Source organism: Paramacrobiotus metropolitanus, unplaced genomic scaffold (genome assembly GCF_019649055.1).
Source record: "Paramacrobiotus metropolitanus isolate TYO unplaced genomic scaffold, Prichtersi_v1.0 Parri_scaffold0000152, whole genome shotgun sequence".
NCBI lineage: Eukaryota > Metazoa > Tardigrada > Eutardigrada > Parachela > Macrobiotidae > Paramacrobiotus > Paramacrobiotus metropolitanus.
The window spans coordinates 167120-193541 of NW_026570372.1; the positions used below are offsets into that span (position 1 = coordinate 167120).

Sequence of the window (26422 nt, forward strand, 5' to 3'; positions counted from 1 at the left end):
CGGCCAAGGATCGCTTCTCCAGTACAGTCACACGAGTACGTAATAAATACATATCAAATTTTATAATTTACGAGAAAGTCTGGATGTGTCTGTGTGTTGTTTTGTTGGCTCCTGCTGATCGAAGATCGAGATAATCCTGATCCGCGTGAGTTTTCTACTATCATTATTATTATTGTAAATAATAGATTATAGTCGAAAATGAAATTGTGGCTACGACGGTGAGCTGAGTATTAAAAATTTTATGTTCGCCCAATATCCAAATATTCACGCAATGCTTACATTATCTATAACTCTAGCAGAAATAATGTAGTTAATAGTAGCGTTAATTAAAACAATATTATAATATTTTGTAATTCCATCAGTTGATATTGAAAATTTGCTTAACCAATTTGATCTTGAGAGCATTTACTGTATCAGTTCTTAAAGCATGTGCCGTTTTGTTGATGTTATGAAAAATTGTAGTGTGTAGTTTATTTTGTTAGTCAGTGCTTTTGCTGCCGGAACAGCATTGTGCTTTATTGTTTATTTCTCGGTTTCCGCTGATGTTTCTCTAACTACGTATTATTTATGTAAATAAAAAATATTGCAGCGGCTATCAGATGTGTAAAGCGTACAGTGTACGCTTACACATTAAATTTTCTTGTCATTTTTAATTTCGACGGTGTGGCTCGAATAAATTATTTTTCTCCTGTCTTCAGACTTCTGTTATGTATGGGGTATAACTGTATAAAGTTATAAGTGTATTTACCAGAAATTTTCATTGTGTACAAGAACTACTTGTACTGCACTGTAATTTCGTAAGTTTTGACTTGTCTCTGCCTTCTGCAACAGGTTTCCATGATGGTGTGGTGGGAAAACGCATACGCACTGCATTGTGTACTTTTGTGCACTTCCGCATTGCGTCTGTTTGCCAGTTGCGGTAACATTTTGGCCAGACTAACCGGTCTACTTTTCAGTACCAGTTCAAATCTGGGCTACCAAAGAACAAAACTCACTGGTCAAAGTAATAAGCGAAAACCGGAGAAAGTGCTCATAATTTCGGCTTTTCCGACGTTTATCAGCCAGTTACATCGATCGTGAACTTTTTCGGTCAGGTTAAATCGGTCTTGCAGAGGCAGTTCATGCTTTTTGCGTAAACGTTAACTGGATTAGTGAACTTTTGTTTCATAAGAGAGCGGAAATTCTTGGTAGCACACTGAGCGGTACTTTGGAACTTTTCACCTTGACATTTCTGATTTTCCCATGTTTTTATAATGGACAGATTTTTTAATGATCCCGCGCTGTATGATCTTCCACCCACTTTCAGACGGTATTCATTCTCAAAGGAACTGCATAAAAATAAAATTATCCATAATGATTTCAAACGGGTATCGTCGTCGGGATCGGATATGGATGGAACCGATTGGTATGAATTGAATGAAAATGCGAGTGAAATTCTTTATTTTTACTGTTGAATAATTCTACTGCAGACTACTTATAAGCCGACACGATTTAATGATTTGCATATTGGATAGATAATGCTAATTTTGCATTTAATACAGTGATGCATATTTTTGTAATTTGGTAATATTTTATAGATATCGAATAAATATTCCCATTTTACAGAGGAACAAATTAGTATGTTTCAGATATTAAATTTGAAAACATATTTCAACGGTTCTGATAAAATAAAATTTAGAAACAAGAATCTGAAGCATTCGTCGAATATTGGGAGCTTATGCCGTTTGTTTTTATCTTGTATTCTTTAGAGATTTAAAATGCTGGATCACCTGAAAAAACACTCGTGGTTACTGTTGCTTTTTTCTTTGTTGGAAGCCGTATCAAAAAGCAAAAAAAGCGCTGAATCGATCGGATAGTGTTTTTGTTGCAAATGAATTAGCGAAAATGAATAGGATTTGTTGGTCCTGAAAAATCAGAAAAACTGCAACACCCACAGTTTGCCTTGTTCCACTTGTGCGAGTCCGCTAATTTCACGTACAAAACGAGAGTGCTCTCGTAGTGCTTTTTCCACTTCGTTAAACCGGGAGAATCGCGCGTTTCCCGTGTTCTTCCTGGGTTGCGTTTGCCGGTGCGGTGATGCCTGTAAATGATTTGCGGGCATGAAATGTGATTTCTGAGTGGTGTACGCCCTCCGCTAATGAAGCGGAAGTGCAGTATTTTGCCCCGCGGTTTTTATCTTATCTCCCACATTAAAATTTCCATATTTCCCCTTGCATAACCGGTGATAAAATTCAAGGTTTCCGGTGAATGAATGTTGCGAAGTGAATGCGCTGTTGATTGGCGCACACGTTTTTGACTCAGCACACCGTGCCTGTGGAACCGTGGGATACCTAATTTGTTTGAAAAAACGGTTGACAAAATTGCCCATAAATATTGATCTCTGTTTTCTTGAACGGCGGTTAATTTTAATCGAAATGCCGGCAACTGCAGCATTTGTTTAACTTGAAACTCGGGAGTAGTTTGTATTGGATTATAAATTGATTGGCTTGTAGCGGACAGTAAGCATATTGATTAAGCAGTTTGATGCGGGACGGCAAAAAAACACGGCTGCCGCATCCATGAATCGTGATCGACGCATAAGTGCTGCCAGTGCAGCAGCTGGCAGGCGGAAGAGTTCCGTTTCCGACTACTGGTGGGTATTTTTGGCATGGAATATTATTGTCTCAGTGTGTGTAAAATCTTTTGGCATTCCATGTTGATATGCGGGCCTTGTTTGCTTAATTTGCCCAAGTGGGATGTGGGGTTTGTAATAATGCAGGAGCTGGAGGATTTTGCTTTTTCATCTTTGTTATTGCTGTTAACTCCTGCTCTCCAGATTTTGGCGTGAATTTCCGCAGGTTGTGATGACTGATTAATACTGTTTTGTTTCGTTCTACCGTATTTAGTGAGTATACGAAATAGAAATTTACCTCAAAGGCAATTCTGGATTTATGATTCGTTTGGTTTTTTTGGAACTGCTTGATTTTGTATGCATATTGCGTGCAAGTTCTTCTGCGCTCCATTCACTTTTTCGGTACTTGTTTTTGTGGTAATAAAATTCGTAGTGGTTTGGAATAGGTATAAAGCACTGAATATGTAAATTCCTGTGGGTTTGCAATCAGTTCACTTTGCAATCAGTAAGTAAGTTTACGTAGTGATTATGAAATCTGTATATTGGTATGTGAGTGCTAATACTGTGTATCCATCTGCTTGCCTTACCGCAGGACGTGTGATTTAAGCGCAATTTTCTTTACGTCACCTCATTAGCGTAATGGCAGCATTTTAATCACAGCAATTGCGACCAGCAGTGATTACCATGTTTCCTGTTTACAGGCAGTATTTTGACGATTTCCCCTTTGTGAACCGTACACGACAGCAGAGTATGGACAGTACCGGCTTAACGCATCCCACGGGCTCCATGGCGGCTGGTGCGGAGAATAATACTGCGACGTTGGCCACCACGAACGGTCTGGATGTGCCTCACAAATACTACCGGGAAGCCGAACATCGGTAAGCACACACACCGGGCGATGCTTATCGGTTTGTTATTGTCGTGGTACATCGCTGCCGGGTACCATTGCTTTATGGGCGATGAAAGTGCGCTGTGTGGTCGTTATTATGCTTTCGGGCACGCGTTGGACAATTTTTGTGCTTTGCTGGCTGCTCCAATTACTTCTACTGAAGCAGATTGCTAAAATACTTTGTTAGGTTTTCGGAATTGCGGTTTTTGCGACATAAAGTGTTGCAGAGGATTTTTGTGAGTGTTGCGAGTTTTTATTTCTTTTGGAAACATGTTGTGTCGACATCGCAGCCATTGTGAGACGTCGTGGAATTCGTAAGCTACTATTTTCTCATAGGCAAAATCGATTGTAAACATAACTCTTGAGTACCGTTTATTTTTGATATTGAAAATTTCCAGTATGCATAATTTATTATTGGATGACATTTCGTTGTTGGCTCGAGTTTCGCTGTAGTGGAATGTTTCTTGATGTCTTCCTTAACGGGATAGTATTTCGTTTAAAATCTGTTGCTTCCCATAACCAGTAATGCTTTACATCCGAAGTCCAGATTGATCGAAATCTGGCTTCCCGTCTACATAAAATAAATGTTTTGGATAATAAAGTAGGACGTTTCTCGTACAAGCACTTGATCAGGCGCGTTTCCATGAAATGCTTGCTAATTCTCGCAAAAATTCAATAATTATTGAATTTTTGACTGAACATGGCTACAGCTGACGCAGACGCGAGTTTTCACATCATGCGTTTATTACCTGCTTGTTTACACTGCTGCGCATGTTGTTGTCAGCTCATATGTTGGACAAGGTGTGCGTGATTACCGACATGCACCGGATAATGTTTGCCATTTTACAGAATATTCGTCAACCGTAGCCTACGTCTGGGACAGATTAAATTCTATGGATTCGACATGGATTATACGCTGGCAGGTAAAATATTGACAGGCCGTGATGGCGGGACCAAATAGGTCTGGTTTATGATGGAAAATTGATGGCGGCGGTTGATTGCAGTGTACAAATCCCCGGCTTACGAAACTATGGCCTTCGAGGAAATCATCGCGCGCTTAATTGATGTTGGCTATCCTCAGGCCTTAGGGGATTTTGAATACGACCCTTCTTTTCCGATTCGGTGAGGATAGTCGTGGGAATAAGAAAACATAAAATCATTATAATGTGAACAATATTGTAGTGCTTTTTTTATAACGACGCTTTCTGCAGTATGTGATGTTACTCTGAAAATGTCAAAGATTTTATTGTTACTCGTACCGACGTTAACATTATGGTTATTTTTTCTTCGCATTCTTTTTCTAACACACCGGGTTTTCATAATTCAGTTTGCTGTTTTCCTTGCACTGTATGGCCTGGCAGTTTTTTATCCGATGATGTTTCCTCCAGTTATAGTATTCTACTAATTTCTTGATTTTAGCGGCGTGTGGTTTGATTGTCTGTATGGGAAATATTTTAAAAGTGGATCCATTCGGATTTATTATGGTGGCTTATCATGGTATGTGAAATGGGGTTTCAAATCAGTACGAAATTGATAATTTTTTAAACTACAGTTATGTTTCGTAACTTTTCGTTAATTGCATTTGAACGAATTAGTGATACAGTGGAAATTATTTATCTTGTGAACTTCTTTATCATCAAGTACGAGTATCATCCTTTTACGAGTATTTAAAAAACGTAGAAGATTGGCTGAGTGTGCCAATGCTTGAATGGTTGAGTGTGTTCTGCCAGCTCTTGTAAACCGTTCTGTTGAACAGTTATTAATCGTAAATATCTTTACAAGTTTTACAACTATGGTAATTCTGAAATATTTTTTCAGCATCGATCATTTTTGACAAAATTTGGCTGAAGAGGCAATTGTCGCAATTTTGCAGTTTGGTATCATTGTATGGTAGCGATTTTATTTGACGAAAGACATTGAAGGGCGACCTTATATAATTTCTGATACTAAGTTGCCATTATACAGTTTTTGGTGCGATAACATTCCTAATAATAAAGTTTTATTTGATTTCGTTTGTCTGCTTTTCCAGGCTTCGAGGTGTTAAAAGGGTAAGTCAGCAACCTTGACAGCTTTTCTTTCGCAACGAAGCACATTGCTGTAAATTGTAATGTGCTGTATCATTTCTCACAATGCAGGAGCGAGGTGGAGGATTTGTATCCGAATAAGTTTGTGGTGTTGGATGAGCGGCGGATGTACGTGATGAATACACTGTTCAATCTGCCGGAAGTGTACATTTTGGCCTGTCTGATCGATTTCTTCTGCAAATCCCCCGATCATCCCGAAGTGACAGTGTAAGACGCGCGGTCAGTTCTGTGCAACACACCATGACAGACGGTGTTACGCTCTAATGGAGCGCTGTTTTGACTGTGTGCGGATGTTAATAGGCAGAAGACCGGTGTCAAGCGCGGGGATGTCATTATGAGCTACAAGTCCATCTTCCAGGATGTGCGGGGCGCGGTTGACTGGGTGCACATGCAGGTAAAAGTGGTGTGGCGGAAGTAGCGTATATTGCGACTGGTTTGATATCCTTGGAGGGCAGGACTGTTGCTGTTGTAATTTCACGAAACTGAAGCTTATTTTTCTCTTCGCATTATGAATTGCACTGAGAGGTTATAGCTTGTTGTTTTTTAATCACAGGATTTAGTATACTTCTATTTATTGAATATTCTAAATTTTGAAATGCTCAACATCGAACAAGTTCCAATTTGCTACAACATTTAATATATTTTGATTATATTAGTGGGTTTTAGAATATCGTAGATAGATGGCTGTGTAGGAGTCCATCGAATTTTCCCTTAAAGCTGTTAGCACTAAACCAACCAGCTGTGCATTACATTGATCTGAACAAAACAGAGAATTTGGAATGTCTTTTAAAAAAATTATGTGGTTTATAGGAAATAATTCAAATTGTCGGTTATAAGTAGGTTTGGCTGCGATACTTGTGTAGTCTCTGGTTATGACTATCCATGCAATTACGGCGAATGGATAAATCTAAGAATGCTTTGTGTTGATACCTTTTGCTGTATCCAGCTTCTGAAAACTTGCCATTTATGTCAGTTTTAACGTACATCTGATTTTTTTAATCGGGATTGCAACGGTCTTAACTACTACAGGGATCGCTTAAACAACGAACCGTCGATAATCCATCCGAGTACGTGGAACAGGATAGCCGTCTCCCGACCTTGCTGGATCATTTGCGGAAGAACGGTGCAAAAGTGTTCCTGCTGACTAACAGTGAATACGCGTATACGGAGGTGAGTTTTAGTAGCGCATTGAAATCCTTTCCAATTACAAAAATTAATATTGTTTTGTTGCACAATGGCAGTTTTTACTACTCTAGTTGGTGTGCTTTATCAGTTCGCTGCAGATCAGTATTCGTTAAAGCCGTGTTCATGATGCGCTGCGTTTAGTCGGTGTGTCTCACAACATCACATCGAGTGTAAATTTGTCAAAATAATTACGAGTATCATAAGACTTTTCTATGCGGCAAAAAATAACTTAAATGTATAAAACAGAAATTTTTCAAACGTATGATTAGGCTCGTTTTGTAGGCCGTGATAACGCATTTTAATTTAACTGCCGTTACATTAGTTAAGCGTTTCGATTACATTGGCATAAGCTGTTTATGCTGTCCAATTCACTGTGTTGATTGCTTTGGTAGAAAATTATGGCCTACCTGTTCAGCTTCGAAGGTGCCGACACGTCCCGTAATTGGCGCTCTTACTTCGATTACATCGTGGTGGATGCACGCAAGCCGTTGTTTTTCGGCGAAGGAACCACACTGCGCGAAGTGGATCAGGTAAAGTGGTTAAGCGATGTTGGAGAAAAGTGTTCTTGTTCTAAGAGATCCACTACTTTAAATGCCGAAATTTATTTTCTTTTGTCCTAAACGCTTTGTAGAATTCCTTTTATCATGGGAATGGGTTTTGAAATAGGGTTCCGGGATATCAGTTTTGAAAAGTGAATAACGATGACGGTAAATCTAAGTTAGAGGGGGGTGGAGGTGCTTGGTACAGTACTTCGTTTTGCTGCACGGCAGAAATTTGTTATTGCGTTTACGTTATTAAATTCGAGATTTGTCCCCTTTACGATCCTTTTTGGCGATTTTCCAGTTCTGTGGTGTACTAATGTTTCCGTTTTTTTAATCGTTCGCTGATTATATTTTGAAAAAATAACTTACGAAAAATCAAGCATTCGACATACTTTTCTTAAATTTTGTTACTGGATATTTAGAAAACTGGCAGATTGTGCCTGGGAACGACAACCGGACCGTTGCGGTCGGATCGCGTGTACAACGGAGGCTCGTGTGATGTGTTCACTCAGCTGATTGGCGCCAAAGGCAAGGATGTCCTGTACGTGGGAGATCACATTTTTGGAGACATTTTAAAATCGAAAAAGACCCGCGGATGGCGCACCTTCCTGGTCGTACGGGAGTTGGAGAATGAATTGCACGTGTGGAGTGACAAGCGGGATTTGTTCATGGGATTGGAGAAGCTGGACGTGGCGCTCAGCAATATGTACAAGTACGTGCATTATGACAGCAGTTGTCGTAGTACATGGGCTAGACTCGACTGTGCCAACATTTGGGCTTTGTCAGATTAATTTCGAAATTTGTTGTGTATCTTGTATTTTTTTAGCATTTGAAATTTGACAGAAATGCGACGTTTAGATAATTAGCATTATTGTTTTAATAGCTGTTACTTTATTTCCAAGTATTATATTTTTCTGTATGTCAGTGCTGTCATGTTGTGACTATCCGTCTTTAAATATAAACGATATTTTGCAGAGATATGGATAGCAGCTCCATGGAACGTCCGAATATCAAGCACATCCAACAAGAAATGAAGGTTTGTCAATTTGTTCTAGTATGGTGTATAGCCAATACAGGTGAGCGCTCATATCAGTGGTTTCGGCTGTAGAATGTTATCCATGAGATGGACATGTCGTATGGTCTGCTGGGCAGTCTATTCCGCAGCGGCTCCTTCCAGACATTCTTCGCTAGTCAGGTGTGCCGCTATGCCGATCTGTATGCCGCGACCTTCCTCAATCTGCTCTACTATCCCATGTGCTACATGTTCCGGGCGCCGGCGCAACTGGTAAGCTTGTTTGTTTGATACCGCCTGTCGTTTTGTCCCGTTTCCTTGGTGTTATTGGCGCGAAATGTGCGTAATAATGCAGCAGGGAGGATATCTAGCACATGTTGGATCTGCTACAGTATAACGTCGGACAGTTTTAAATGTTGTGCTTCGAAATGTGTAGGCTTATAGTAATTTAAACAGGAAATGCCAGACATATGCTACAGTAGTGCCATGTTAATTGGTTATGGTTGCATCATCCGTTTCCGTTTTTTTTGGGTGTTATTTTTTGTTTCGCATTTTCTTTTTGTTTGAGATTACTATAATCCAAAACAGTTTTAGGTTTGTATACATTTTTTCGCAGGATAAAAGCTATCGCTAACTTTGCCTAATTGGGTGTGTACCGAATTCACCATTGCCAAATGATGTCCGGTGGTGTGGTTCCAGATTAATTTTTAACTTGAACTGCAAACGTTTTGCTGCTTTTTTACTTGTTTTTTATTCGCTTTCAAAATATGTTGCGTAAATAAGGCTATTCCGTACTTCTACTGGTGATAGGAATTATGTCAGTAATATAATATACCTAATTGTTAAATTATAAAAATCAGTACTACGTATACTGAAATTTTTAGTACTGTATTAAATGGAAACTACATGGTTTGTCCTTGTTTAGATGCCGCACGAGAGCACGGTGAAGCACGAGGAAGCCATCACCCCCATGCACATGGAGGACAGCTTCCACAGCACCCAGGGCCGGCGCAGTTCCTTCCACCAGCACGGCCGCACCAAGAGCATCACCGGCAGCATCACGGACGGGCCCACCCTGCCCAAGATCAGTCCACTGCCGTCCGGTCTGGCCAAGAGCCGCCCTCCACCGCCGGCAACGTCGCCGCCGACGTCCAAGCAGTAGCGGCGCCCACCGGCGCCAGTCCGCAGCAGTCGGGGGCGGTGCGGCGCGCCTATCCCGAGACACCGGCGGAATTCACCCAGACCATCGACGTGTACGACGACGAGGACGCCAGTGAGCCGCACAGTGGCGGACGTACGACGGGCGGCAGTGTGGAGGAGCTGGATGAGGGACAGCAGTCGCCGGTGTCGTCGGCCGGTGTGCCGTAACGGGGCCATGGCATTTTTGACGTGGTTGCTTTTGGCCTTTGGATTTCTTTCGACAGAATGTTTGTAACTGACACACACTTTCTTTGGATACTCTCTTTCGCGGTTTCTTTTACTGAAGGGTGATAGAGATGTTTTTGGGTCTTCTGTGAATAATACGTACGGTTTTCCATTGGTCTTCATGCAGTTACGGAGTGTTATATTTTCGACGCGTTGTCTTTAGTTTAAAGGTACCGAATAAAAAATGGACATTGTAATTTGAGGGACAAGAAAGGATTTCTGTTTTTATGCTGACACGTTTATAAAATATTTTTGACTGAATTATAATTGGTTAAATGAATGCAACACTGCAAAACCCATAAGCAGTTTGCTTAGTATTTCTGTTTTATTCTGGATCGTTTTTAAAATATCCTTGTTTTTAAAATTTGGGGTAAAATGAATACCGCGCCGCAAGACACAAAAGCTGCTCGTTGACGTTATTCTGTTCCGTATAATTTAACCGGCAGTTCAACTGCTTTGGTTGAATCTGGTGCTTATCATAGAACAGTTTAGATAAGTATGTACATAGTTCCTGCGAATCCGCAATAATTCCGCGAAATTAATATTATGTTCTAATTCTCTTACAAGTCGCACAATCTTGTGTTGATTCTGCACTTTTGGTTATCTGCCGCTGCTGATGAGTGTAAGAAACCACAAAACTACTGGTTGGTCGGGTTTTCATTAAATTCCAGTTTAACCGATATGTTGGTTAGCACTGTGACGATAATTTGTTCGCGTCCATTAAGGCCCTGCAGCGATTTATAATGGTTATCAAAATTGGACTTGAGATCACTGATTAATTATTTATCTCAGACAATGCCGACTATGCAGTTTATCGTCATGCTGACACCACTACACTTGTCGCTGTGTAAACTTCGGACTGCTTTACTGCAGTCTTTAAGATCGCTGAAAAGGTATACTTCAGGGGGAAAAGTGCCTGTTTTTCCATCTCACAGATATGTTTCTTGCGTAGCCACTGACCACCATGCAGTCGCTAATTCCATCGTTTATTCTGCTGGCCGTTGGAATTAATGTCGTCTGTTCCGCAAAACCACCCAATGTTGTTTTAATCGTAGCAGACGATCTGGTTAGTTACTGTGTATTTTCCATCGCGTTTATTATATTTAGAGGGACTGGTATTTAGGGCTGGAACGATGTCAGTTATCATGGTTACACCCAGATTCCCACGCCTAACCTTGACCGCCTGGCGGCAACCGGCATGGTGTTAAACAGCCACTATTCCCAATCGCTTTGTATGTCATTTGTACGGACATAAGCGTCATTCGTCCCATACGTATAGACCTGCTTAATTTTTTTAAGGCAGTCCATCCAGGACATCGTTGCTGACCGGAAAATACCCCATGCGATTTGGTACAGGAGATTCTGCATACAGTACTAGTATATGCATTGATATTTTGTGCAGGCAGTACTCCAAGCGTAACCGAAAATAAAACGCTGCAGCACATGATTTATGTGTACTGTACAGACTCATTATTCTTGTAATCGCATTATCAGCTGTCTGTGCGTCAGTTTTTTATGCTAATGTGTGTACGAGTACATAAGAAAATGTAAATACTGCAAGTCGTCATTATTTTGCTGTGAAATCACATTTTTGAGTTTCATATTACAGGTCTGCAGAGTGGAGTGTTAAGCCCGGGTAATCGGCGGGGGATACCGCTAAAGGAGAAACTGCTGCCGCAGTATTTTAAAGAACTCGGATATGCGACGCACATGATCGGAAAGGTGCGACAAATGTTGATTTTTGAAAATGGTCAAGATAGCGCGAAATGCTGTACCAGTTTTGCCTTGCAGTGGCATGTCGGCTACGCAGCTCCCGAACTGACACCCAGTACGTTGTCTCAAAACGCTGCACTCGTACGGTAGTTGCCGTTAAATGGTAACCTTTGCGAGATGTTAAGTTACTGTATGCCGGTATATTTTTACAGCACTTAGAGGGTTCGATTCGTTTCTGGGATATTACAACGGATACATCGATTACTTCACTCACAACATGAACACGGTATTCAATGACCTTTGATTTGCAACAAGGTACTTAATTACGGACACCTTAGTTTGACGATGTGACTGTAGTCAGCCGAACCGTTCTCCAATGGACACGATCTATGGAACGCTTTAACGCCCGCAACAAATTACACGGGACAATACCTAACGGATATATTCACCGACAGAGCTTTACAGCGGATTAACCAACACGACTTTGAAAAAGTATGGTGACCGTAACGGTTATCACGCACGTGTCCTACAGTCGTAAAATTAAATGGATGTTCTTCTATCTGGATTGATATAGCCGCTGTTTGTTTACCTGGCACATATGGCGCCTCACTGGGCAAACGAGCATGATCCTGTGCAGAGCACCGACGAATACACCAAACGATTCCCACATATAGACCATAAGGAAAAACGGAAATACGCCGGTTAGTTAAAGACTCGGTTGTAATGGGCTAAACGTATCAGTCGCTCCGTTCGTAGGGACGATTGCCGCACTGGATGATTCCGTAAAAAAAATCATGGATGCTCTGCACAATCACCAAGTGGAGAACAACACCATCGTGATATTCGTGGCAGATAACGGCGGTACCGGTCAGGAACGCCGCCTACAGGGCGGCGCACAGTTCACCCACGGCAGTAATTGGCCCTTGCGCGGTACGAAGAGCACGTGGTTTGAGGGCGGTGTCCGCACCGTTGGCATCGTGTGGAGCCGGTTGCTTCAACATCCGGGGACGGTGTGGAATGGACTGATGCATCTGACGGATTGGCTGCCGACGCTGATGGCGGCCGCTGGTGGGATGCCGGTACGGAATGTCGACGGTGTGGATCAGTGGAAAGCACTGGTGGAGGCAGCACCGTCGATGCGAACGGAGTTGCTGATTCAGGCGGATGCGATCCGGGATGATTATGCGCTGCGGTGGTATCAGTACAAGCTATTGGTGAAACAGAAGCCGGGCGTTGGTTACAACGCGGATCGATGGTGAGCAGTAGAAGTACCCATAGTCATACAATTCTCTTTCCGTCGAACAGCCACATTAATAAAAGACCTGTTTTGCAAAATTTCAATGAAAACCTACGTTTGATTCGGTCACAGGATGAAACCGGCTTAGCAACCTTCAATTTAAATTATAAAAGGGTATGCGCGCCACATACGTCGCTGTGACCTTTGCATGCGTACGTACGCTATGTAGTTTATATGTACATTGTACCAACGAAGGTTCTTTTCATTCCGCTTTCAGCATCAGTATATGATGGAAAGGGAAGATTGTTTGAAATTTTGTGTCTTAGTGCAGTAAACATGACATAAAAAAGCATTGCGATTATGTTAGGTACGAACCGGTGGACGGCATCATTCCGGAATACATTAATGGGTCGTCACCGGCGTCTGTGTACTGTGCTCCAGCGCACAGCACCGACAGACCGTGCAATTTGGGAATGAGTCCGTGCTTATTCGATCTATATGCGGATCCCTGTGAGCGGGATAACGTAGCGGCTGATTATCCAGACGTCGTCAAGCTCATGCTGGATAAACTGTGGGCCTACAACGCCACCGGACTACATGTGCCTTCGCAGCCCGAAGACCCGATGGGGCTTCCGTCGCTGCACGGAGGGCTTATTAAACCGTGGTTGACTCTGAACGATCTCCCTAAAACTTAATTTTGCTTCCTTTATGCGTTGTGTTCTTGTAGACTTCGTACGCTGTTTTTTGTATTTCTTGCGATGCTAGAGCGAAACGTCAGTGTGGTGCGGTGCGGTCACAGCTTCAGCAGGCATACGTTTTTATTCATTATTCATTAAAAACAATTCATGAATGCAAGATATCAGCATTTGAGCGCAGACATAAAAAAACGACAGATTTCCGCGGATCAAGACAAAAGGCCGAAATCAACGATGACTACCGCATGAGCTAGCGTTGCATACAATTATACAATATTATGGCTTTGATTTTGTCATGTGCAAGCGATACTGTGCGTCGCATATGGCTTAACAGCGGTCACTTTTACCATTCCCACGGTCGTAACAGCGCTGACATTCCGCTATTCGCTCCAGAACTCTTCCATCCACGCAGTGATACAAATCGTCCAACTCACTGTCCTTAATATCGGTGTATCCTATGAATTAGCAGTTCTCTTATGACCGGCTCGGTGGTAACGTTAGAATTAAGCACGTACAATACAATACACAGGACCAGCAACCGGCTTCTACAGTATATACAGTGCGGATGGATACTGCATATTACGAGCACTTTAGTGCATATAGCAGCTAATAAGGGCTTAACTTATCGCTGCGATCGGCAGAAAATATTAAACAATAATTCAGTGAAATGAAGATATTCAATCTCTTACCTCTTTTATTGCGTGCCGTGTGACCACAGTAGTCCAGACCTTTTTTGCATCCTGCTTCGGCAAATAAAACCAGGAACGAGCACAGAACGAAGGCTACAACAACGGGGATCTTTAAGGACGTCATGGTGCGCAGTTATGTTAAAATACTAAGAGAAATTTTCACGAAATAACTGGTTAAGGAAAGCGGACTTCTGAATTATTTGGGACATTACAGTCAGGTTTATATATGTATGTAATTACCCCTTAATTATACAACGCATTAAGCACGCGTTACGGACGATAAACAGGAACAGATGATGAGTCACTCGGAAGTGAGGCACACGACTGCGATTAATTTAGAACTGATAACTGCAGTCAAAATCCTTCATTTACAGTAATGCGGTAGCCAGATAACCATCAGTCGCCAATCAGTAGGTAGTGCCAAGGTACAAACGAGGCGGATGTTCACACAGCGTACCGAAAACTGTTGCTGGGACCTTCCTGCAGCGGACAAAAGCGCGCACTTTGGAGATATCAGTCATTCCAGCAACGGTACCAACATCTGTACTTTACTGGAAACACTTCCGTCACCCCGATCGACCCAGCAAGTTCGCGCAACATTTAACGTTCATTTTGTACGCGCGACTATAAAAAGGTGGCATTATACTCGTATGTACAAGGAGTACGAGTAGTATAAAGTAGCATATACAACGCCTTGTCAAGGTCACCAGTTCTGGCAAGTTAGCGTGCCTCCTTTTCAGTGTGTTGGTCTCCTGTTTTACTGTTAACTTCTGTATTAGCGAAACAGTTCCCAGCTAGCTTCACCATGAAATCATTTTTGTTGGTTCTCTTCCTTTGTTCCATTGTCGCCTGGTGCGCTGACGCCGCCACATGCAGCAAAGGACTGGATTATTGCGGCCGGGTTGCTCGCGATGAAAGAGGTATTTGGAGTACTAGTGACCATACGGTTTCATGAATGTTTTGTATCAGTAACAATAGTCATTTACTACGCCAACCAAATCCTCTGCAATTCGGTTTTGATGGCGTCCGTACTCACGACTTGTACAGTTGTACTGTACGACAAAATCTGTACTTGAAAGGCATTCGATCGTTTTCTCCATTATGAAATACATTCATCAAGTTGTCATCGGAGTGATCTAACCAGAGATACATAAGCTATATTCTGACAAAAGTCTACATTTTTTTCGCACTTTTTTGCAGGCTACAGTTTTGGAGGTGATGAGCTGGACTATCTGTATCACTGCGTCGATGGTCGCCGGTTAACCCGTATAGCCAAGTGTTCTAATTGCTACAACGGTGGTCGTGGGAAGAATGACTTTTGTTAAGTACACGAAGTTCAAGAGTGTGGTCTTGCTGGCAGAGATGCGGTTTGTACAAACAAAGGTCAAGACTGATTCTGTAACTGTCTTGTACTTACTGTGGCAGAGATAATGCCAATCGTCGTAACTTTATGCGCGAGCTGTATATCAAAGCGATTAATCATTTTACTTATTTTACTCCTTTATCTTTACAAATAAAACTATCTGTGCAACTGCATCCGCTCTTGTACGGAAATAAAGATGCGAAAATCCAACCACAGCTTTCACGGCGAAGTTTTCCGCAGTTGTAACAATTCTCGTATTTTTCGTATGTAAAGTTCTACAGCATTAACTCTGACTAAAGAGGTGCCCTTTGGTACTGCGTCATTCGCACACAGGAACGTTAATTCGACAATGATTATCAATCCGAACGCTTTCACGCTTCTATGGAAAAGCAGGCAAAAACCGTTACTGACATCGCAGCACGACGCTCATGTTTCTCTCGGTTTACAAGTACTGCAGTTCCATAAACTGGCATTTATGGTTGTCGTAGCACGAGTTTATATTATTGAGCCGGATATGTGAATGATGCATAAGTACGAGCTTTGTCACTCGAAAAAAAGACGAACTGTTCGCAGCTTGCAGCTATGGAGATTATAATCTGTCGCTTACCGACACCGGGATCTTACTGAGAACATAAAGGACCGCAAAAACGTCACTGTGATATTCATCGACTAGAAGTACCGTACAAACAGACATCTATATAGAACCGCAAAGTAGGCGGCTAAAGAAACGAAAAGCATATATCTGGCAACTCAGTTAATAGGGAAGGCTCAGTCTTGTACATGCATTAATATTTAGTTTTGGTGTTTGAAATAGTTAGAGGATTAATTTGACAAACTGCGCCATGAAACCATTCCTGGTTGCAGTGTTTCTTCGTACCTTTGTGACCTGTTGGTATACTGATGCAGCAACGTGCTTGAAAGGATTGAAATATTGCGGACGGACTGCTCGCGATGAACGAGGTATCTATTTATGTCGGTTCTATAATAATTTAGTATTCTTTTTTAGTTAGATAGTTATGCATATACACTAGTAGCGGATTTTTATTGATGACGTACAACATGGGCAGACGGTCTTTTTGATCGAGGACGGATGTCACGGGGAGTATGCGCGAAGCCGGTAGCATTTGGCCGCACTTTGGCCCCGCGTCCACATAAACATCTACTTTGTATTTCTTTCAAGCATCTTCCATTCAGGTGTAGATATCTTTTACAGGTTACAAAATGGGAGTTGCTGATCTGAACAGCTTATATCTGTGCGTTGATGGTCAGCTTTTGAAGCGCGTAGTCACATGCACCGGAAATTGCTTGAACGGCGGCAGCGGAAAAGGTGGTTATTGTTTTGATTATAATTATTTGCAACCTTAAATTTTGCATACTGGACAGTGAACACTGCTATCGAACTCATGCTTAAAACACCTCCTTTATTCACTTTACAGCAATACAACGTTTAATTTGTGATTTTCGTTTCTAATTTTACACATGCTACGTTATTCAGGCGTTAATAAGAATAATACAGATAAACTAAGACGTAGAAATTAACACTCTTTTGCAAGAATAATCGGAAGACGAAAGGGCGCCGCGGTCAGGTAAAAAGCGGTTATTTCACTAAGAATTAATCAAGTTAAATAATTATTATGATAACTACAATCTGTACTGTAAATAAATTAAATGTATAAAGAAACTCAACCCTAAATACTCGTACCGTAAAAATTTAAAAAAGCAACCATCTCCCTGTACAGTGTACTCCCTTTATATTTATGCACGAAAGAAACATTGCAAGTAACCTGAACCTCTTATGATAGCGTATTTGAGAAACGCCAATGTACGAAAGATAAGAAGTTCCAGGTCGCTGCGCGCTGGTTGGCAGCAAACATAAATCACTGCTACTAAAATGATTGCACTGCATAAAAGTACGAGTACTTGCTACTCTAGTATTCTGCAGGTACTTCATTCAGCACCAGTGAACGCGTTATGTTATGCTGATAGCAGCGCGCCAACACGAATGTAAGCTACAGCTAGAAAATTGTGGTATTAATTGGTAGTGCAAGGTTTTTTGTATTAACTTTTGTGTCTGCAATTACTGTATCATTGAGCAGATTTTCTTGCGCACGAAGCATTTCGTGGTGGCCTTACATGTCGCACCGGTATACTGTTGTCTGTTCGGGATATCTACTGTACCTCGTATACTTCTGTACTTGCATACTTAAGCCAAATTTGCAGTAATCCGAAGCTACTTCAACTACTGAATTTGCAATGGCCCGTATTTCCGCTGCCCTGGGTCACCTGTTTGTATTGACAACGTACAAATTTACCCACGCCACACCCCCAAATATTGTTCTCATTGTGGCGGACGACCTGGTGCGTCAGTACAATAAAGATATTCTTTACCCATGACTGTGTTGGAATAAGTGGGTCTGGAATGAGTATAGGGTTGGAACGACGTCAGCTATCATGGATACACGCAAATTCCCACCCCGCACATCGACCACCTAGCAGCAACCGGGATGATCCTCCACAGTCATTATTCGCAGGCCTCTTGTAAGGGCTAACGCTTTCTAGTCCACTATTATTGTGTATTCATCCACAACCTCGAAAAGAACATGGAAATGTCAATTGGCTGTTAAATCTATCTGTAGGTAGTCCCTCCAGAACGGCCCTTTTGACCGGAAAATATCCCATGCGATTTGGCACGTACACGTAACACTCGTAACTGCGCTTAAGGTTTCATAAGATTTGAATACGGTTGTCCGACGTACAAGTATTACATGCTAGTCCGTCGATCACTCGTATCTAAGGCAAATTTGAATGAAACAGATGGCTGCATTAATAGGTTTGCAAAGCGGCAATCTGGCTGTTGGTGAACGACGCGGAATACCGTTAACGGAAAAGCTGATGCCTCAGTATTTCAAGGAACTCGGATATTCAACGCACATGATTGGAAAGGTGACATAACAAGAAGTACAACTCTGCATATCCTGCAACTACAGTACTTATTGGATTTTACAGTGGCACGTTGGTTACGCAGCGCCCGAGATGACACCGAGTAGGTGGTCCCTTCTGGTGACCTTTGCCTAACTTTAGAATTTCTGTTGCGATGTGCACAAGAATCGGCTTCTCGTCTCGAAACCTAATCTACAGATTGTATTGTCTCTGATCTGTATTGGCTCTGATTTGTTAATGTAGCGTGAAAGCAATATTGCAGCTTTTCGAGGATTCGACTCGTTCTTCGGATACTATTCCGGATTTATCGATTACTTTACGCACAGGGCGTACACGGTGCGCGGAAATACAGCAAGTGCAGCGAAAGTGACATTATGTTCAAAGCGCTGCTTTTTTGCAGTCGAACAACAAATTCGGCAACGGCTTTGATTTATGGGACAATCTCACCGAGGCAAGGAACTACGCTGGCCAGTATTTAACAGACATTTTTACGGAGAAAACCGTACAGCGCATTATGGAACATGACTTTAATACGGTAAAGATTGTTTTCACTAACATTAAAAGTCATGTTGTATTATTATGCATGCTTTTATCGAAAAAAAGCAGCCCCTGTTTCTGTATATCGCCCACATGGCCCCGCATTGGGCAACCGAAAAAGACCCTGTACAAAGTCCGGAAGCGTATACCAACCGCTTTCCACATATTACTCATGAAGGCCGTAAGAAATACGCTGGTGAGTGCTGCACCATCAACAACCAGGCCAGATAATTCTGCGCCTTGACCAAAACTTCGTTCAGGAACAATTGCCGCTTTGGATGATTCCGTAGGCAAAATCCTGACGGCCTTACAGAACCGCAAGGTAGACGACAACACCATCGTTATATTCGTGTCTGACAACGGTGGGTGCGGCCCAGAAGGTGTACTACACAACAGTCCCGCTGTCACATACGGAAGTAATTGGCCGCTACGTGGTGCAAAGAGTACATGGTTCGAAGGCGGTGTCCGCACCGTTGGCATCGTGTGGAGCCGGTTGCTGCAGCATCCGGGAACGGTGTGGAATGGACTGATGCATCTGACGGATTGGTTGCCGACACTGATGACGGCCGTTGGCGGGATGCCGGTACGGAATGTGGACGGTGTGGATCAATGGAAAGCACTGGTGGATGATGCACCGTCGATGCGAACCGAATTGCTGGTTCAGGCAGATGCGCTCCGGGATGAGTACGCGATACGATGGTATCAGTATAAACTGATTTTGAAGGAACGAGCTGCTGCACAAAACGGAGCATATGAGTGGTAAGACTTGCTAAGCACCGCAAACGCTATTTCGAAATTCGTGACATACGCAATATGCATGTTTTTCTACAGGTTCGAGCCGGAGGATGGCCTGAATACGTCATATATTAACGCTGATTTACCGGCAGTGGTCAGGTGCGATCCACCGGAACCGTCCAACATTGACTGCAATCGGCACACTGCTCCATGTTTATTTGATTTGGAGAGAGATCCATGTGAGCGCAACAATATAGCAAAACATTACCCTGATGTGGTTAAGTTAATGCTGGATAAGCTGCATAAGTACAACGCAACGGGTGTACATCCGCTACCGCCACCGCAAGATCCGTTGGGTCTCCCTGCGCTACTGGGTGACGTGATTCGACCGTGGCTGACAGTAAGCGATTTGAATGGCGCACCAAACGGATTGATTTCAACACCAAAACCCGCCCATATGATCCTGCGCTTTGCTTAGTACAGATACCACTAATACGTAAAGGGTGAAACGGTTAAAATTGCTCAATAAAACTGAACAGGCTGTTTTTTAGGACCAGTTGTGTTGACAGATAACACAGAGCTGCATAGAGCAAGTCTCCAGTTTGCTCATTAAAACAAAAGGAATGACTGGCCGGTAAAAGACCAATAAGATGACTGACCAATAGGGTGCTTCTGGTGACTTCCACCACGAAAGATGGCCTTGTTGCTCAAAACTACGAGTCAACGAAGTGTTAAAACGCACCAAAGTTTGCGGCAGGATCGTCTCACCGGTTTGCATTATTACGGAATTTCAGTACAGTTTGTCTTCTGGGTGGTGCCACAGCTTGTACTGGACCGGCAAGATTTCACTGCTAAAGAATCTTTTCCATCGACAATTTTATTGAACCATGCTACCATTTTTATAAACGGGAAAAGTTCCTTACAGTTGTCATGATTGTGTGTTTGAACACGCACCGGCTAATACTGGATGCCAACAATCACAACATTAGCGCCAGTTTTCCATACTACTGCCATGCATTCAAACGAACCGTATTAGCGAAAACCAAACAGTTGAAACCTCCAACCAACATTAATTTTTACACGCACCACTGAAGCACACAACAAACCAGTTTCACGAACAAATTTGTACAAGATCTTCGGTTTTTTAGCACAAACTGGCACGATGTCCTGACAGTCACCGAAAGGAACTGGAAATTGGCCCAGTTAGGACTACAGTTGTACAACGTGGACGTTGGTGCCTCCCATAAAGAAACCACAACAAATAGTTATAGTTTAATTCCTCTTTATTGCTGGTTATAAAACGCTCTTTGAATGGTAGATCCTTAAGTAGAAATTGACGTTGCTACTGTGCTTCGTCGCTGTGCGAATCCGACTCGCAACCGGCTTCATCGCCATCTGGATAGGCCAACTTGTCGCTGCTGCGCCCAAGGGCATTCTCAGCCGACTGCTTCTTCCGGTGCTTGGTACGACGATTTTGGAACCATACCTGTAAAATACAATTCTAATCAAACGCTGCATTATGCATACGTAACTATAAGTGCCGTTTTTGCGCCCCTATCGGTTTGATTGAAAATTTAAGAAGGACGAGTCCAGAACTTTCCTAAAGACCGTATATCACCGGCTTTTAGTATATCGAACAGAAATCTGAATTAACGGATACCGTCTACGATACCACGATCAGGTGCACGCTTCCGTCGCTTTGTATTACGAATTTGCAATTTACTACGCTTCCTGAGTCTCAGAAATTTGGGAAGCAAATAGAAAATTTTCAAAAGATGATATGTGCATCTCTCAATACAAAATATGCAGCGCGAACGACAAGATGTGCGGCAGAACAGTTAACCCAGTAAATGGATGGATTTAACCTGACTTTGCTCTTGACTTATTAATCAGCCGCACAACGGACCGGCTAACTCACATGGAACGACACCGCGCTTCTGTACACACTCATCTAACACAGCACAATGCATTTCTCGGGTGAGAACGACAAAAAGACATTGTGCATTATCCAGTGTGTGGGGATAATCATCCCGATCATTGATATATCATAATACTAATCCGATCAATGCACACACACATGCTCCTTGTTGGTAGCCGCTGTGATTCCACAGCGTTGCACCTTAATAGCTCCGCTAGGTGATTCACACACCCGACACACCAAAGTCAAACGAACCGTTTTATCAATCAGCACTAAATTACTGAAAAGCCCTTTTGTTGTGGCCAGCGTTTTAATACCGCGCATCCATCATTCTCATTAAACCACCCGCGTTGTACATGAAGTGTTGATTATATAGCTACTTAATACTTTATTAGTTCGGTATGTTATTACAATTGTGGTACTTCTACATAATACAAATCACCACACAACTCAATTTAATTTTTTGAATTTAAAAAACCAATGATAACTTAAATAATAAAAGATGTACAGCAATAACCATTTAGGCAGATCCAATATATACTGTACAGATGTTGTTATATTACCAACGTTCACCCTTATTAAAATGCACAAGTCTACGATAATTGTATGCACTGTAATGCGCACAACCTAATAAAACTGCGTTGGCAATCATGCCAGTATTTTATAACGTAGTACACAAAGGCCAGGAAAAAATTTATTGACATGATAGCCATAAGCAGAATGTGATTGGCTTGCGATCCATTGTGATTATGTTGAAAAACTGAATTAATTCGCACCGATGTCAACTATAGCGCAAGACAGGCTGTTGCATTAAAATGACGGATAACCTCGCATTTCTGGTTGCGCCGATTGTTGGTCTGCAGAAAACGTTGCAGGAATAGAGACATTTATTTCCCGCGCATGGCCATTACTGGTACACTGCGAGCTAAAGACAAGAAAATGATGTAGGCCCAATGTTCTGGCAGCTGATGAGGCCATTGTATAAAGCGTGATGATTAAGCAATCATAAACCATTAATTATGATGGAAAATAGCCGTGAAAGTGAATTAATATCCAGGCTGCTGCTGTGTGCGTACAGCATTCCAATCCGATGGTTATAGCGAACGGGCCTGCGAATGTCATGTTTTTAGTGTGTGTGTGTGCCGGTAGCGCCGCGAGAGGAATATTTGCAATTAATGCAATGTCAAACGCGCATGAAAAGCAGCTCAATTCATTGTCAGGTCGTAATTCGCATCGTTAAGCACAAAAGACATAGTGAGCCTCTCCTTCGGATTCGGCACAACCCATTAGCATGATAATCAGTAGGCCCAATGATCATTTATGCCGGACACTGACAAATTCGCCACCTGGTCCGATCGATTAGCAGCCCGCCCCGGCCAATGGGAGGGGGCGGGGCCAGTGGACAGATATAACTGTATTTAAGCCATAATATGTCAGTCGTTAACAACGAGGAGGTAAGAAGTTTTCAAACGATGATATTGGCCAAAGTGTTTATCAAGGGCAATAAAAACGTTCCCCCAGCCTGCATTTAATTTGTCGTCCACTCATCGGCAGTCAAGGAGAGAGTGTGTATGTTTTCATTCACTCGTTAAAAAGACATCCTTCCATGGGGCATAATATTAGGACATTTTCATGACAGCTTGCGTATGATTAGAATTTTATCGGCTGCTGCGGCGCGGTTGGGCCGTTTTCGATGGGGAGAAATATACGAACAAATTAAAACTGAGCGCAAAGACTCATAAAAGCTTATGTGTATGTGACGAGAGCGTTTGAAAGCGGCCGTCAACGGTGCACAGGACCTTATCGGGCCACGGCCATCGGCGATACATCGATGCATAAATGCGGCCTTTCGATTCGCGTCAAATATGATCATATTCTCTTTCCGGCCAGTTCAAATTCATAAATTAACCATTAAAACCCTGTGCATACAACACTGGACAAACAATATTCCTATCGTAAAATCGTCAAGCAAATCTTTTATTTTCATCGCTTTCGCGCTGATGCGTTTAACGCCTCGTTACCATGTCCACTACGGATGTGTGTAATGCTATTGTGGCAGATATCGAGAGCTATCATCAACCTAAACGAAATCAACGCTTGAGCAACGAAACCTTGTTAAGCCTGTTTTGATTATTTTCAAAACATTGTTTTCTGATGTTTTTAAAGAACCCCTTAGCCGTTGAGGCTTTGTTGATTTAACAATTTAGCGTTTCATCATAGAGAACGAAAAATATTTACGCCCGTCCTTCTAAATATTTACGCCCGTCGTATATGTGCTTGTTTGGTTTACAACGGCAAATATTTTTATTGTGCGACTCATGCAGTAGAGTTCTAACGAATACTCGAAAAATTAAAGAGCAGGTGCAAGAAAACCCAAAAGTAAATAAATTGAAGCTAGGGTAACAAAGAAAAATTACAAGCCCGGACGATCAAAGAATAATTACAAGTCGGTAGCACTGTGGTTTCACTTTAGAGCAGCTACTCGAATGTTTTTCTTCTATCACAGTGCTTCTATAGTACTGTAACAGTGTAACTCAAAAAGTTAGCCCACTGCCCTCGCAGTATTATGCCGCTCACCTTGACTTGACTTTCGGACATTCCGAGTGCGTACGCCAACTTAGCCCTTTCGGGTCCAGCCAGATATTTGGTCTGCTCGAAGGTCTTCTCCAGGGCAAAGATCTGATGACCGGAAAATGTAGGCCGGGTATTCTTTTTTCCACGCCGACTATGGTTGTCGTCGTGAAGAGCAGCACCCGCGGAATTCTGCATACTTCCTGCAAAGCGAGTTTACGATACTTCCTCATATCTTGAATCAGGCCGGTTATAACAAAAATTTTAATAGTTAAAAAAAGGCCAGGTAAGCACTAAGCATACTTTATCATGATGTTTCCAAACCGATTCCACACAAAACAGTGTGCAACATAGGAAATATTCAAATGCTGCTGAAAACGCTAATGCACGATCGGTACTTTTATACGTAACTTATGTGAATATTATGCTGTACTTCGTTTGAAAAAAATTATGATACATACACAGATGCACTGTATAACCGATACGTAGCTTGACATAACCGACACGAGGACATACTCGTAAATAATGCAAGAAAATACTATACGTTCAGATTCCGGTTAGAATCAGCATAGGCGCATTATTACCGGTATGGAAATTGACTCCCTTGTGCATATTTCCCGCCAGCATTCCCGCAGCGGGCATCCAGGAACACAGGGAACGGAGATCCGGAACCATCGGTTTACCCGAGGACGCCGCCACAGCCGCCGCCGCCGCTGCAGCGGCTGCCGCACTGCCGGCCATCATGTTCATCCCCGCGATATTTACCGGGTTGTGGGGATTAAAAAACAGACGGGAATTGGCAGGTAAAGTGGCGGCCATCTGGGCGGCCCGTGCCGCATTCAGATTCCGACTGAGAATGTCGTTAATACCGTGCGGTGTACCGGGCGCCGATGATGACGAGGAGGACATGGAAGAAGAAGAAGCGGACACAGGTAACTGACGAGCCGGTATTAGACTGTTTTGCGACGAGTCAATTTTGCCTGTTCCCGTACGAATCGCATTCATCTCGGTCATCTGGTGCAGTGCAGCTAACGGTTGATTATTCCATAAAAACGCTCCGGATGACGGATTCTCCATTCTCAACATCTTAGCAGTGCGGTGGCGCGCATAGTAAAAAGGTCAACCGATTTATTAGAAATTTGCACGGAGATTTCTTGGAAGAAAATGACGCTGGAGAGGCTTTTGAGTAGGATGAAGTATGTGATCACAACTACCCACAAACGGCTGTGTATCTGTGTAGTCAATGGGGAAAGAACAGATAACAGTGGTGTGCTTTGGTTGGAAAATGTCCGAACAACAATCATCATAAGTGGTTTAGCTACTTTTGAATCACATCCAATTCATCGCCGTTTGTCACGTACTTGGCCGCAGCCGTTGCGCGTCAGCGGCTGCCTTGTAAGTGCTGTACCGGTCCACTGGCCAATCAGCAGCCAGATAGTGCCGTTGTGTGCCTGCAAGAAAACTTCTTGGCAGCGCGCTGATGTATGGCTCCATTAAATCTGTTTATCCCTTCCGGTTGTATAATGTGAGAGGTTTGCTGCCGACATTATTAAAATCAGTTGAACATAAAAATAAATCTGTCGATGTAAAATGCAGGATTGTCATTTATTTTGAGGGCAAACTAAACTTTAAATTTTCAGAATTACTGCATTTTATTATATAGGATTACTCCTCATCATTCCATGATGCCGAAACCAACTTCTACCATTATCAAAACGCATAAATATTTGTGTGCTTTGTTTAATGAGTTTCGACATGAAAAAAACTGCGTAATTAGACTGTTTTTTTGTTTTATTCTAAAATATTTAAAAACTGTAAAAGCAAAACTTTAATAATGTATCCTTACGTAAACAGTGCAGATTTAGCAGGTTTGCAAAGTACGTTATATGTTTTAAATTCTACCCGAGTCCTGAGAAAAAATTTTATGTACTCATGGTAATCTAGTAAAAAGGCAATTTATTATTGGGTAAACGGGCAAATAAGCATTGGAATACTCAATACAAAAGCATCTGTAACGGGAAATTTGTAGCGGATATGGGCAATAAAAGTGCTTTCAATCCGGAAACATCATTCACGCAGCATCAAACCCACAATAAGTGGTGACTGCCCGCGCCGGCGCAGTCGGTTTCAACATCTATGACGATGCTGCTCCTGATTTGGTAAGATTTGATGACTGCATAATGAAATTAAAGATTATTGATGCCGCCGTTTGGGGGGAAGCGGTCCCTGCTGGGAAATGGGAATATGGCCGCTGTGCACTTTGCTTGATCATTTGA

General features: G+C 42.4%; 4 protein-coding genes and 1 long non-coding RNA gene across 9 annotated transcripts; 3 read left to right on the forward strand and 2 right to left on the reverse strand.

Annotated features, from left to right (window-relative positions):
* Positions 1-931: 931 nt before the first annotated feature.
* On the forward strand, positions 932-9945 carry LOC129599688 (cytosolic purine 5'-nucleotidase-like). The gene is given in 15 exon segments (XM_055497998.1): positions 932-1405; positions 3313-3489; positions 4350-4423; positions 4505-4622; positions 4920-4944; positions 4946-4997; positions 5530-5548; positions 5636-5791; positions 5885-5978; positions 6614-6754; positions 7162-7299; positions 7734-8023; positions 8287-8347; positions 8420-8596; positions 9249-9945. Coding segments are annotated over 15 exon segments (1911 nt in total). The 5' UTR covers positions 932-1253; the 3' UTR covers positions 9486-9945.
* A 651-nt stretch (positions 9946-10596) lies between these two features.
* LOC129599660 (arylsulfatase B-like) lies at positions 10597-13564 on the forward strand. Of its 2 annotated transcripts, XM_055497958.1 has the most exons (10): positions 10597-10814; positions 10872-10980; positions 11048-11098; positions 11358-11470; positions 11540-11576; positions 11674-11747; positions 11819-11953; positions 12036-12162; positions 12218-12716; positions 13066-13563. In XM_055497958.1, the coding sequence occupies exons 1-10, from the start codon at positions 10713-10715 to the stop codon at positions 13391-13393; spliced, it is 1575 nt and encodes a 524-aa protein (XP_055353933.1). In that variant the 5' UTR covers positions 10597-10712; the 3' UTR covers positions 13394-13563. The 2 variants fall into 2 exon arrangements, with proteins under 2 accessions (XP_055353933.1, XP_055353935.1); XM_055497960.1 differs by lacking the exon at positions 10597-10814 and having other exon boundaries at positions 10905-10980; positions 11052-11098; positions 13066-13564.
* On the reverse strand, positions 13504-14377 carry LOC129599662 (uncharacterized). Its single transcript, XR_008691944.1, has 2 exons — positions 14083-14377; positions 13504-13848 (listed from the first exon to the last, which is right to left on the reverse strand). It is a non-coding gene; the product is annotated as an uncharacterized LOC129599662 (long non-coding RNA).
* Positions 14378-16141: 1764 nt separating this feature from the next.
* LOC129599659 (arylsulfatase B-like) lies at positions 16142-20192 on the forward strand. 4 transcript variants are annotated; one of them, XM_055497954.1, is made up of 12 exons: positions 16142-16405; positions 16659-17449; positions 17666-17803; positions 17875-17983; positions 18082-18132; positions 18276-18388; positions 18452-18488; positions 18648-18721; positions 18786-18920; positions 18989-19118; positions 19183-19681; positions 19754-20192. In XM_055497954.1, the coding sequence occupies exons 3-12, from the start codon at positions 17699-17701 to the stop codon at positions 20133-20135; spliced, it is 1635 nt and encodes a 544-aa protein (XP_055353929.1). In that variant the 5' UTR covers positions 16142-16405; positions 16659-17449; positions 17666-17698; the 3' UTR covers positions 20136-20192. The 4 variants fall into 4 exon arrangements, with proteins under 4 accessions (XP_055353929.1, XP_055353931.1, XP_055353930.1 ...); XM_055497956.1 differs by having other exon boundaries at positions 19213-19681; XM_055497955.1 differs by having other exon boundaries at positions 18992-19118.
* A 356-nt stretch (positions 20193-20548) lies between these two features.
* Positions 20549-25550, reverse strand: LOC129599661 (homeobox protein Nkx-6.1-like). Its single transcript, XM_055497961.1, has 3 exons — positions 24731-25550; positions 24153-24349; positions 20549-21143 (listed from the first exon to the last, which is right to left on the reverse strand). The coding sequence occupies exons 1-3, from the start codon at positions 25230-25232 to the stop codon at positions 21000-21002; spliced, it is 843 nt and encodes a 280-aa protein (XP_055353936.1). The 5' UTR covers positions 25233-25550; the 3' UTR covers positions 20549-20999.
* Positions 25551-26422: the final 872 nt, after the last annotated feature.

Excerpts from the sequence above, each read along its gene's own strand:
- LOC129599661 (XM_055497961.1), bottom strand. The coding sequence starts at position 25,232 with ATGTTGAGAATGGAGAATCCGTCATCCGGAGCGTTTTTATGGAATAAT. Across the intron at positions 24,350-24,730 it reads GGGAGTCAATTTCCATACCG|GAAGTATGCAGAATTCCGCG; the intron begins GTAATAATGCGC and ends CTCGCTTTGCAG. Across the intron at positions 21,144-24,152 it reads TGTCCGAAAGTCAAGTCAAG|GTATGGTTCCAAAATCGTCG; the intron begins GTGAGCGGCATA and ends TGTATTTTACAG.
- LOC129599660 (XM_055497958.1), top strand. The coding sequence starts at position 10,713 with ATGCAGTCGCTAATTCCATCGTTTATTCTGCTGGCCGTTGGAATTAAT. Across the intron at positions 11,577-11,673 it reads AGCTCCCGAACTGACACCCA|CACTTAGAGGGTTCGATTCG; the intron begins GTACGTTGTCTC and ends ATATTTTTACAG. Across the intron at positions 12,717-13,065 it reads GGTTACAACGCGGATCGATG|GTACGAACCGGTGGACGGCA; the intron begins GTGAGCAGTAGA and ends CGATTATGTTAG.
- LOC129599659 (XM_055497954.1), top strand. The coding sequence starts at position 17,699 with ATGGCCCGTATTTCCGCTGCCCTGGGTCACCTGTTTGTATTGACAACG. Across the intron at positions 18,133-18,275 it reads AAAATATCCCATGCGATTTG|GTTTGCAAAGCGGCAATCTG; the intron begins GCACGTACACGT and ends CTGCATTAATAG. Across the intron at positions 18,921-18,988 it reads TGGAACATGACTTTAATACG|CAGCCCCTGTTTCTGTATAT; the intron begins GTAAAGATTGTT and ends ATCGAAAAAAAG.